The sequence below is a fragment of the Diadema antillarum genome, unplaced genomic scaffold (assembly GCF_040938485.1).
Source record: "Diadema antillarum isolate AM-2024a unplaced genomic scaffold, OU_Dant_1.0 seq00000569_RagTag, whole genome shotgun sequence".
NCBI classification, from domain to species: Eukaryota; Metazoa; Echinodermata; class Echinoidea; order Diadematoida; family Diadematidae; genus Diadema; species Diadema antillarum.
This window is the reverse complement of record NW_027271507.1, coordinates 1,294,440-1,306,803: the sequence shown is the minus strand read 5'-3', so window position 1 is coordinate 1,306,803 and position 12,364 is coordinate 1,294,440. Positions and strand designations below refer to the sequence as shown.

At 38.8% G+C, this 12,364-nt stretch overlaps 1 protein-coding gene and 2 non-coding genes across 4 annotated transcripts in view; 2 read left to right on the top strand and 1 right to left on the bottom strand.

The window, feature by feature from the left end:
* Positions 1–8,809, top strand: part of LOC139735288 (potassium channel subfamily K member 18-like) — a 110,867-nt gene extending 102,058 nt beyond the window's left edge. For both annotated transcript variants that reach the window (XM_071646045.1, XM_071646044.1), the window contains one exon: positions 3,371–8,809. In XM_071646045.1, the coding sequence (XP_071502146.1) occupies positions 3,371–4,095 (725 nt within the window). In that variant the 3' untranslated portion in view covers positions 4,096–8,809. The remainder of the gene's footprint in view (positions 1–3,370) is intronic.
* Trnat-ggu (transfer RNA threonine (anticodon GGU)) lies at positions 1,787–1,859 on the bottom strand. The gene has a single exon. It is a non-coding gene; the product is annotated as a tRNA-Thr (tRNA).
* On the top strand, positions 1,901–1,973 carry Trnat-ggu (transfer RNA threonine (anticodon GGU)). The gene has a single exon. It is a non-coding gene; the product is annotated as a tRNA-Thr (tRNA).
* Positions 8,810–12,364: the final 3,555 nt, after the last annotated feature.

Sequence of the window (12,364 nt, the reverse complement as noted above, 5' to 3'; positions counted from 1 at the left end):
GTGTGTGTGTGTGTGTGTGTGTGTCTGCGCACGCGCTTCTACCAGGAAATTAACCACATCCTTTGTTCTGCATCAAAAAGAATCAAATCTTTTATTTAAAAAAATGTCGTCATAAGTCTGTCTTAAACTTTTTTCTTCTTCTTTCCCGAGATCTACCCGTTATAGATGGTATATACGGTACTTTTTATACTGATTGAGCTCTCTCGTTTTGTTTTTTTCGCTTATTTTCTCGCTTATTTTTTGTCCGTATGGAAGAGGCATTTCATCTTCGTACCGATTAGCAAATTTGTCTTATTTAACAAGAATCATTATTCAATGCAATAACAAAATTAGTGTAAGGTGTATATTAACAATTTTTTGAATGTTAACAATGTTTGAAATAGTTTAGGTAATATGGGTTTTTGTATGAAACAGTATTAACAGTGCAATAGTGATGATCATATTACAAAATTTATATTATCATTACTATGTCATCATTATCATTATCCATATTTGGTAAATGCAACCCTTAAAATACATCTTTGAGCTCTCGTTCTCATGTTCATGCCAGCATTTTCTTAATCACTTTTCTATGTGTTTTTCTCGTCTTTAGTATTAGACACAAGAAAAGTAAAGACTTAATGCTAATCTCAGACGATCATAATTTACATCTAGTGCAATTTTACGAAGTTTTTTACGCATATCATGATGCCATGGATGCATAGGGAAAACATGATATGATATATTTATATAAGTACAAAGTGGTTACGTATACATTAGAAGTTCGAGTATAGGTCGATGACATAAATTTGCACTATGAAGCTGTGTCTCTTTTACTGATTATTATCAATAATCATGATAAATTTGTGCGAGTAATTTTAGACATAGAAAATATCATTAAATGTTGACTTTCTGAAATTCCCGTCTCTTTAGAATTCATTTTCGTGCACTTAAACCGATCTTATTTATCCCGTCCCCTATGCATGCTACGACCTACTTGATCTTTCGCAAATTATTGTTAAAGTGCAAGGCAGTGCACTTTATTTTATAATACAATCTTCATTTTCAACTCATTAGAGTATAAAATACATGTTAACATTAGCAATCATATACCGTAGTACAGACATAAGACAGTGAAAACATGGGGAAATTATGGGGAAAAAAGAACGGGAAAAACAAATAGTATAAGCTAACAACAGGGAAACAAGAGATCATAAGCTTGATATCAAAGTTCTGCGTACAGCAATCGGAAATAGTTCCTACGTACAATAGAAAGTCAAAACAGACTTGTTATGATTGTTGTGACAGGAATCGGGAATAAAAGCTCATAAAAATAATTGATGCCACATTATTTCAGATTAAAAAAGGGAAAATACCATAATACAAATACAAGCAAATACCCAAGCTAACTGAGCGCTAGATTTAATGATCTGAAACTTAAGGGAATTTTATATAATTAGTACAGTGTATATAAATCTATCTCCCCGAAATACATCGCATGTACCACAACCGTTCTGGAAAGAACAATATTGTTGAGCAACGAAAGTAGATTCATTTGACATTTATCAGGACTGTCACCGAGCCAGTGATATACATAAAAAATGAGACACATCGTTATAAATGCAGACAACTTGGATGTTGATAGTGATTTATTCGCTATTTTGCTTAAGCACAAATGGATAATTTCGGTGATTTCGGTCCAATATTTTGCAATGATCATTTCACATCGTACATCCCCCGATAATACAATTACACTGTAATAGATCAGTATTTTAGTAGTAGCCATGATAAAAAATCATGGGCGTACATACTCGAGTAGGATTCGAACCTACGACCTCCTGATTACCGGACAGGCGTCATCTCCACTAGACCACCGAGCTTTCGCCCGACAGCAAGTGTTGACAAATTGACAAATTGCAGAAGCTCGGTGGTCTAGTGGAGATGACGCCTGTCCGGTGATCAGGAGGTCGTAGGTTCGAATCCTACTCGAGTATGTACGCCCATGACTTTTCTTTATCATGGCTACTACTAAAACACTGATCAATTCAATGCTTATTTACGTCGATGTAGGGCAATTTGTCAATCAGTTGCAATGAAAACATCTCGGCGGAAGAATTTCATGAATTTGAATACACTGTACAGCAATACTTTTTGAAAATGCATTCTTTAGTGTCATATAGGTATTTGCATAGATAATGAAATATTGTACCCATTTTCAGATCCACTGATAGGAGAAAAGTGCAAAATAACCTTACATTTGTTAAAATGTTACAAATTACACTTTCTTAATGACTAAAAGTTTTCCGATTTTCTCCTGTTCGAATATCAAAGTCCGAGAATTTCAAAAACTATTTAAAGGTTTTTTTTTTTTAATGAAATATGTTATGTTTTGCGATGAACCTTTGTACTCTTATCTGCGTCTGAATTGCTGGGTCGGTTCTGACTGTTCGAGGCAGAATTGCTCACCGTCGTGTTATGGATTCAAAAAAAGGGGGACAACATATCTCGCTGGAAATTTTTCCTAAATGAATCAGAAAAGCAACGCTCGGGGACTCGTAAGGTCTTGATGAATAAATAGATATATTAGACCCTGAATGACATTATAAACAAACAGAAAAGTAAATAAATAAATACATAATTTCATAGTTACATAAGTTCATAATTATTTAAGATAAATAAACAAATGAATAAATTGATGAAATAGTCGGAATATGATTCTTCATTAACGCAAAGAGCATTTTGGGTATTTATAAAGAGATCTCCCGACCAGTCGCAGTGTATACCAATAAACGAGGGCAACAAGGTCCTGCGAAATACTGCCCTCTTGTGTCGATATAATGAATTCAAAAATGAAGCAGACTAAGTAAAAAATGTGAATTCATTTGCAATGCTCTGAAAACATTGACAAGTCATGTGACAATATGTAGAAGAAAAGTGACGTCGGCAAAATTATGTTTAAACTACGCGTTCTCCTTGGTGCCTTTGCAATAATAATGATTAGAAAAAAAAATGACATGTTCTAAGCGAGACTGAGGTTACATGCATAAGTCCTTTCCTTTTCATCAGAAATTAAGTTTGGTAATTCATTCTTGCAGAGTAGTGCCGTGTTTATTTACATTCGAGCTATGTCATTGATAACACAGAATGCTATATTGGAATGAGTATTATCTAACTGGTTAGCTGGGGCACGGTATCAAAACGCATGAAAAAAAAAAAACAAGGCAGTGATGCATTATGATTTTGCTCACGTCTTTTCAAGTCATGCATACATTTAAAGCGGTGATGTATTGTGATTTTGGTCATGTCTTTTCTAGTCATGTATACATTTGTTGCCATTAGAGTGGTAACGATACATTCTCTTGTTTTCTTTTCTTTCTTTCCTCATGTACAGGATACGGAAATATAGCTCCGGTCACCCCGGGAGGGCGTGTGTTTTGTATGGTGTACGCCGTCTTTGGAATAGCCCTGTTGCTCCTCGTCTTAGCCAGCATAGGTACGCTGCTAGCCCGAGGGGCGACACTGACCTACCGCCGAATGCACACTATGATCCAGGCGGCACGGGGAGAAGGTCCAGAGGAAAAGACCTACCAGCGAGATCGCCGCTCGCAAGAGATCATCGACGAGATTTGGAAGCCGCCGGCGGACAAGCAAGCCGACGGAGACGCGCCCATTCACGTGGTCGAACTTGAAGGCAAAGGGAAGAACGGCGAGAGTGGCGGCACGGCGCGGAAACGACGGACCAAGGAGGAGGAAGAAGAACCCCCGGCACCGGAAGAACCACAGATTCCGCTCTTTATCGTCCTCGTGTTCGCCTTCCTGTACATCTGCTTCTTGGCCCTGCTCCTCCGAGTATGGGAAGACCAGTGGGACTACTTCGAAGCCTTCTACTTCTCTTTCATCACGCTAACCACCATCGGTTTCGGAGACCTAGTTCCCATTCATCAAAAGAACCTCCTCGGGTGTACGTTCTTCATCCTGCTAGGTATGGCTATCATGTCCATGTGCATAGCTCTAGCCCAGGAATTGATTATCCAAAAGGTCTCGTGGCTCAGCAAAAAGATCGGGGTTGCCTTTGCAAACAAGCGGAAAGGCTCCGCCGACGAGGAGAGCTCCTAACGCGCGCGGAGATCAGAGCAAGCTCCGGTTGTGCGCGTCCGATCATTCTACGCGCTCTTCGAATCCACGGGGCTGAGAGGACACGCAGCGAACGTCAAGTTTCGCGTAAACCATGTAATCGCTGGCCTCCGAAACTGAACGCAGCTGCACATTTGTTTACGTCAACGATTATTGATTGGATTCAGACTAAGACGTGTGGTCAGAATGAGTTTGCGAACGAGTCTGTGTGCATTCTCTGCAACTAGATACCCAGTGACCAAGCCACAATAATCCCGTGGTGACAGGGCAGAACATCAACAGAACATATTGCGCGGGAACGTTTTACGCCCTGGAGATGCAAAGCAGAAGACGAAAATGTTGACGCAGTGGATGTGTTGTGTTCGGATGCACATTTAGTGTGACTTAATAGAACTTTACCATTGGTTCATCTGCAAATGATAAAACACAAACAAAAACAAATGATGACTTTAAGTGCCTGACTGTAACAGTGTCACCTGCTCTAGTCAGGTTCAGCTGAATATTGGTGGTGTATCAAAGCGTGAGATTGACATGGAAAATATTCTCCGCAATAGCCATTTGCTCCACATAATTATCTACTTGGTCTAGATGTTTCGCTTTGACATAAGAGGCATTGCAAGTGTGGAAGTCGTATCATCTTCAAAGGCTGGAGTCAGGCTGAACTTTGATCTTTTTTTACACGGGGTTATTCCTCTTCGCAGAAGACGCCAAAGTCGCCATCCATACAATTACACTTATACTGTGCAAGCTTATGAAACGAGGTTATGTTTACGCAGATGAACAATCTCCAAACTGCATTACAAACGTTATTGGACTATCAATCTATTAAACTTGATCTCTTTTCTTTTTGAAAACACAAATGCATGACTTGCCGTGACTTCAACACGTTTGCCGGTTAGGTTTAAGCTGCTCTGAAATTTTTTATTCTCTCTTTCTTTCTTTTTTTTTCTTGATTATTCTGTTCTCAATTTATTCATCTTTTCATTCATGTTGGCCGGAAGTATTGTCCTTTAATGTATTTCGTTGTGGAAGGCTGATTGTGGAACGAAGTCGTTTTCCTCCAAAGACAGTGTGTGCTTAATTTTATCTTATTTGTATTGATGATATTTATACGTTTTGATATCACATGTCTGCAGTGGCGCTTTCATAATAACGACTGGACGGGACTATGACGCAGTGCGCGTGAAATGCAAAATATACATGTGTGATGTATACATTGCCGTCTCAAGTAATTGATGATTAAAGTTGTATGAAAAGTTGATTACAACGATGATCTTTTTTATAAATAGTCTGTCATGTATTTCATTTAGGAATGGTAAAAAATACATTCATATTCCATATTGCACGTCATAGAATGTGGGAGACAGAATGGTAAGTGGTCTCACCCATCATGTGAACACTAATATAGCACTTTGGTGAAAATCATTAACCCGGACATGCAAACGTCCAATCTATGAATCATCCACATCATCGACATGCACGGGCTCAGATATTGTAAGCAAACTCAAAGGCACAGAAACAAACACACACACACACACACACACACACACACACACACACACTCACACACACACACAGAGTTCAACGTGCAATCATAAGAAGACCTCATGCATGTTTGTAGCGGATCTTCGTGCTTAAATGTGGCTCGGAAGAAAAATATTACATTATCGCACTTCAAGGCAGTGGAAGTACGTAATCAAAAGAAGAGAATTAGAAAATAGGTTAAAATGATGAGCCATTTGCCGCACATGGTTTCAGTGAGCAGTTGTTGTCGTTGTTTTTAAATCTAATGGTGATATGGATCCTTGGCTGACCACGTGATCAGTTTTTCATTAAATTGACTGAAGGTGTTAGCTTCTTATGACCTGTACTAACCACCGCTCGTCCGCGTTTAGCCGCATCGCCTGTGTAGTCCAAATGCATTGCAATAATGACCCTTTATCACAAAACCAACAAAAAGTCGCCAAACATGAATTTTTAATTAAGGACGGATTCTGAAAGAGCAAAATTTAAGCTTTGAAATGGTGTATAATTCAATTCAAATGCACTCTCCTAGCCTATCTAAATATTGGAAAGAAAGCACACATTCTGGAAAAGAGTGTGAATTAAGACAAGAGGCTCTGAAGCCAAGCCGTGCAAGCTGTGCAATGAATGGGACAAAAAAGGACGTAAACCACATAGGAAGAACAATGAAGGAATTACCAAATTAAACTGAAATTAAACATGCACTATTAGCACATTCTGTCCACGAGTAATAACAACTTTCAAAGTAGTAACATTACCTTTCTAACGTTATTAGAGCTGAAAATGAAGAGCGTGTAAAGGATTTCCATAATTATAGAAATGACACGGAGCCTCTGAGACAAACTACTCACACTTCTGAAAAAAAAAGGTATTCTTAAAAAAAAACTACAAAAAATAGAACTTCCCGTTGGTTTTATGATCTCACACTTAAGAATTATGTAGAAGAAGGATGGTGCTTTCAGAAAATACCAAAAATTAAACATTGACTAGGTTCACTCCTTTCGTCCATTTTGAGTCCTCATTGCAAGCAAAGTCTTGGCACGTGACTTTTTGTTGGTTTTGCGATGCACGGTCGCAATTGATGTGTGTGCGCGGTTCAGATTTAGTAGCTTGGAGTCGATGCTGGGCTGGGAATCTTACGAAAATGGCTGCCGTGTAGTAGAAATGATAATTCTCATGTCATCATATCAAAAATCGAATAAGGCACATTGCTTGGTCGGGCTTTTGTAAAAATTATCCACCCTCCGTAACTTTAGAACAGTCTGTTGTAAAGTTACTATCGGTTAGATAATCATTATTATCTCCCTCACATATTACTTCTTGTTCTCTGATTGGTCGTGGGAGTTGAAAGTGACAAAACATATCTCAAGCATGAAATCCTAATCTCTTTAGAGTCCAACTATTTCTCTAAAGGGAAAGAGTGAAAAACTATATCACGCTGGTGATTTGCTAAACGTACCACTAATGCGTCAGGACTCGTATTTTAGTGTGTCTCATCCCTCTCATTGCATTGACACAAATTATGGTTTTCTACCAACACGGCGTCGTCGCTTCGCGACGAGACTGATTGCTAGGTTTTCATGTACAAATAAACGGGCATCGCCCACCACAGGCCAATTATTGATCTGCGGTGGGCGACAAATGTATTATTACAATGTAATTGTACGTGAAATTTTGTGCGTAGAAGAATTGCATTTGGGTAATCGGTCCACCGCGAACTGTTCACAGTGAGAGGCCCACTCACTTTGCTGTTACTCTTTAAACAATTTTGAGATATATAAAACGAAAATAACAGGCCATTGTTTGAGGCACCGGTTAAAACATGTGCCTCCGGCGATTTCAACAGTACTAGTTTCCTCGGGGCTGCGCTCCTCAGAAAATTGTGCTATTGAAGTCATCTCATGCATGACCAGAACCTCTCAACTTGGCCTGGTAACGCCCTGTGGTAATGTCTATTATAACCCTCACAGATAATTTCGTGTCCTGTCACTGGTTGAGGGCATTGAAAGTGGGAAAACATATTTCCAATGACAATCCTAGTCCAACTATTTCTCTAGGGAAATACTGACAAAAAATATCAAGCTGCCATGGCGTTTACTACCAAAGGTACTATACGGTGTATTCTCTTCAAGAGATGAAGCCCATCGCGCGGTCGATACATACACTTTCACAGTGTAAGTTTGTGAGTGAAAAAAAAAAAAAAAACTTTTGATCGGTAAACCACCCACTTTACAACGCTGTCATTCTTAAAATTCATTGGGAGGCATACAAAAAAAAAATATACCAGGCCATTGTTCGAGGTTCTGGTTCAACTTCGCGCCTTCAGTGACGTCAGAAGCACTAGTTTCCCCGGTACTGCGCCCCTCAGAAAGTAGTACCATTGAAGTCACCTCATGCACATAGTTTCAACCAGAACCTCTCAGGCCCGGCATATTCATAATCTATATTACTATCTTGTATAATAGTGTGCTGCGGATTGAGTGGAAAAAGAATACGCTGCAAAACTTACACGCAATTCATGCACCGTCTATTCAGGCTGTGTACACACGTGAAATGTGTTAAATTGTTATTCTTCGGGTTTATCAACTCTCCCCGAGAAGCGGCAATATGCAATACGATGAAATGATGTGTTTGCATGCAGTATAGCTGTAGTAATGGATACCAAAACACTTATCGTTGATAGGTGTCCGACAAAAAACAAATCAAAAACAAACAAACATGCATAAAAACAAACAAACAAACAAACAAATAAACAGGCAAGTAAGCAAACATGTGTTTGTTTGGAGTACCTTGTCCCGTGGTGCTTTTGCTATTCCTTTCCATTGTCTCCGTGACTCCTAATGATAAGCAGCTCTGAGCCCCAACCGCACTTATATACGGGCCAACATGAGTTCGGTTTCATTGCTTCTTTTTTTTTAACGTAATGCATCCAAGACTCCAAATCGCACGTGATTGCGTTGCTTCGATTTAACTGTTGACATGTTACCTCTATATTATATTACCTTAATAGAAAAAAAGACATTTGGGCCCGAATTCACGAAGGTTGTAAATCTTTGTCCATGGTTTAAACCATGGACAAAGACCGTAGTTTTGAATGGGGCGCCAGGTGTGGCATGGCCTATTTCCTTACGAAATCAGTCATTTCGTCGCCGAAATGTTAATATTTCGTAATGAAACGAATATTTCGTCCCGAACTTATAGGTTAAAAAAAAAAACGGAAGGGGGGGGGGGAGCTGGTTTCCTGGAGAAGTAAACGTGTTTTGGTAAAATATGAAACTGTTCCCATCTATAGCCCTGGTCTAAAGTTAGCACTGCTGAGGCAGTTCTAGTCAAATGGAAGTAACTGTCTTCGACGAACATGTGCAATTTTATGACAATTATATACACACATTAGCTTGCTGTGATTCAAAAGGTTGTTGATATTATTCCCTCTTAGTATTTTTGCCTGAACTATGTGAAAAAAAAATGAAGAAATCGTAATGGATTTAAGCAGGAATATTTCTGCCAAGCCTTATATGTAATAACAATAGAAAGTGAAATAACAATGATACATGACATCTTGCTACGCTGCGAAGACATCATGTTTGTTTTTGTTGTTATTGTTTTTTTGTACCTATCGGGGAATACGTTCGCAAACGTGCTAGTGAAATTATGACTGATTGGCAGATAACCGCGTTGAAGCCTTTTGCACTCGCATTTAAATACATCAGGGCCAGTAACCACCATTGTATTCCGCCACAGTATTCTGCCACCTAGCTGTTTACCGGTACAGAGGGCATTGTAGGCCTATAACATAAATTGCCATCATACTCTACAATATCTTTCCAGATTTTGGTTCCATAGTATATCCAAACAGTATGCACTCTATTTGTTTTATATAACAATATTCATCATTTTTCGTTCTTCGTAGTTGATGACGCGACATTCACTTATAGGGCTCACAGAACATTTCTGTTTCATACATCTCTATGACCAGCTCTTTGTAGTGATTGATCATAAATAACCTCTCTTTCATTAAGGGAAATGAACATTATTTTATGGTCAAGTGTATATCCATCTGTCAGTAACGGCCTCACTAAAGATACTACGGCGACATTTAGGGATTAGATATCGAGCAATCTTTATACCCCCTTTTAGCACAAAATTACGCAATCTAGGCCCATCATTAAGTGGATCTCATGTGCTGCGTTCATCGGTGATTAGCACAAACCGTTTGATGTGTAGATGTACAACTGAACAACGATTTTCGCATGTTTTCCCCCATCATGCTGATACCAGAAAGGAATAAATAGAACATTGCTCCACACATCTTTTTGAAAACTCCTTAGCTTGAACTTTTGCAGTGTCATCGCTGGCATTTTTCTTATTTTTTTTTCTTAAGTAGGTCAGTTTTTCTCCGTCCTCTCCTTCTCTTTCTGTTTTACACTCGATATAGAGAAGCGAAGAAAAAAGGGTATTAAGTTCAGAATCATCATCAACTTTTTGATCTGCAAGAAATACCGAATTCGTTGTACTGTGGACCGAACGCTCTGCATCAGCAAAATGCCTATTAACGTTAGGGTATAAAAATGTTGTAAAAACAAATGAATAATGAACGTGTTGACCTAAGCAAAATCTTCGATAAAAACCCACATCAAGATCACTGGTGTTGGTTTGAATAATGTTGTCAATCCTTATTGTCACCAAAACTTGCGACGATTCAGAAACATCAGCACTGTGCTTACCATAATTCTGAATAAAGTTTCGAAAATGATAAGCGACTACATAGTTGTTACTACTATGGCGTGTCTCATGATATAGTTCTTACTACTGTGGCGTGTTTAATGATATAGTTCACGTGAGTACAGAGAGACTGAGTGCTTGTCATGACAACAGGATGAACATGTAGATGTCTGGAAAGCTTCAATTAAAAGAAATCTTTATAACTATTTTCTAGTAACAGTACAGTTGCTGTCAGTTTTCCACACCAGCCGTCCTTCTTTTTTATTTGTTCTTTGTTCAGGAAAAGGTGATGTACTGTCGATCAGGGTGAGGTGTTCCTTGCTCTTAGATAACATAATCACGATCCATCCACATTTTTACGTCACGTTAATTCTTTGAAGACGAGTCCCGACTATTACTCGGACCGTTGTCTATGGGAAATATATGTATGTGTGTTACAGCAAGTTCGTCACCAATGGGTTCAAAGTGTTCAGTGGTGAAGGAAGTCTTCGTAAACAGGAGCCATATTGATTGTTAAACTAAGAAGGGATAATTCAGCACGAACAGACGAAACAGCTTATGTGTATTATGCAAATGGGTGTAACGTTTACTAAACATTTCTAATTATGAAACACAAACGTACAAAAGGTCGTAATGTCCCATGTCTGTACTGGTAGTGTTGATTCTAAACTCCGAAAAAAAGAGAAAGTTATGAACATCGGAAAACCGGCAACTCTAAATTTACGAAATTGATCAAAACTGCATAATTTGAGGCCTATTTAAATTTCAAAACTGCTCGATGAATTAATGTGGACTTGACGGTTCAAGTCCACATTTATTGCTTACATGATTCCAAAATGTAGCAAGACAGCTAATGCGTTTTAGTAAAAATGTGATTGAAAGCGATTGATTTTGTGTTATTCTGGTGGAAGTCTGCTGGTTAATTGCTTATACTTGTCTCATTTATGCTCCCATACACTGACCATAAAGTAAATGCAATGGGAATCAAACATATGGATTTGATTTCTCTTTTTTTTTTAATAATTATATATGTCATCAACACATTGAATTTTTCATACAGAAAAGTTCTGTTCTTGGTCTGTGATGCAATTGAACCTATGTACCCAACACTTATAGGAAAGTGCATGTAAAATAATACGTGAACTGTTTCGTCTCATTAACAAACAATAAAGCGGATGCCTTTCAGTGCATGTTACCTTGTGTGTAGTTCTGTTGTGTGTGCCCCCGTGTTCATAATCAAACTTTGGGTCATGTGTAGTATGATCTCTGTTTCGCAATAGAGGAATTGTAATACGTTGAATTTCACTTCTTTGATCATACGACAACATAAAAAGTGACAATATAAGCAGGGGCGGATCCAGGAATTCCGTATGTGGGAGGCACCTTTACAAAATTAAATGTGGCGCACGCCCCCACTTATTTTTCTTTTTATTTCTTTTGTTTTAACAAAAATTAAAGGGGGCGCGAGCCCGGTGTTCCCCTCCCCCCATCCGTCACTGATAAGTGGACATACACTACGACGTATTCGACGGGGGAATAGTAGTGCAGGGCGTTATCTTTTACCAGAGTGACTTCTTCTTCTTCTTCTTCTTCTTCTTCTTCTTCTTCTTCTTCTTCTTCCTCTTCTTCTTCTTCTACTACTACTACTACTACTACTACTGCTTCATGTTAGAGGGGAAATCGTGACAGCGCATAAGCGACCGTTTTCTTAATCTAGATTTTTTTAAACTCTTTTATATGACTTTTTATAAGACTGATAAACCTCACTGTACCCGCAAATCGAGTGATATGGCGCGATCCCGAAAACCTGTCGGTATCTCCGGCAGTCCGGGCCAACAGGTTCTCGGGATCACACCAAAATATCTCCTGACTTTGCCTCCGTCGTTACTGTCGTCGTCGAATGAATTCATGACATCAAACTCAAAGTCGAAATGTACATCAACCAACATCAGAATTGGACAGTTTGATGGTTTACCAGAGAAAACCATGGATAAGAAACGCAGCG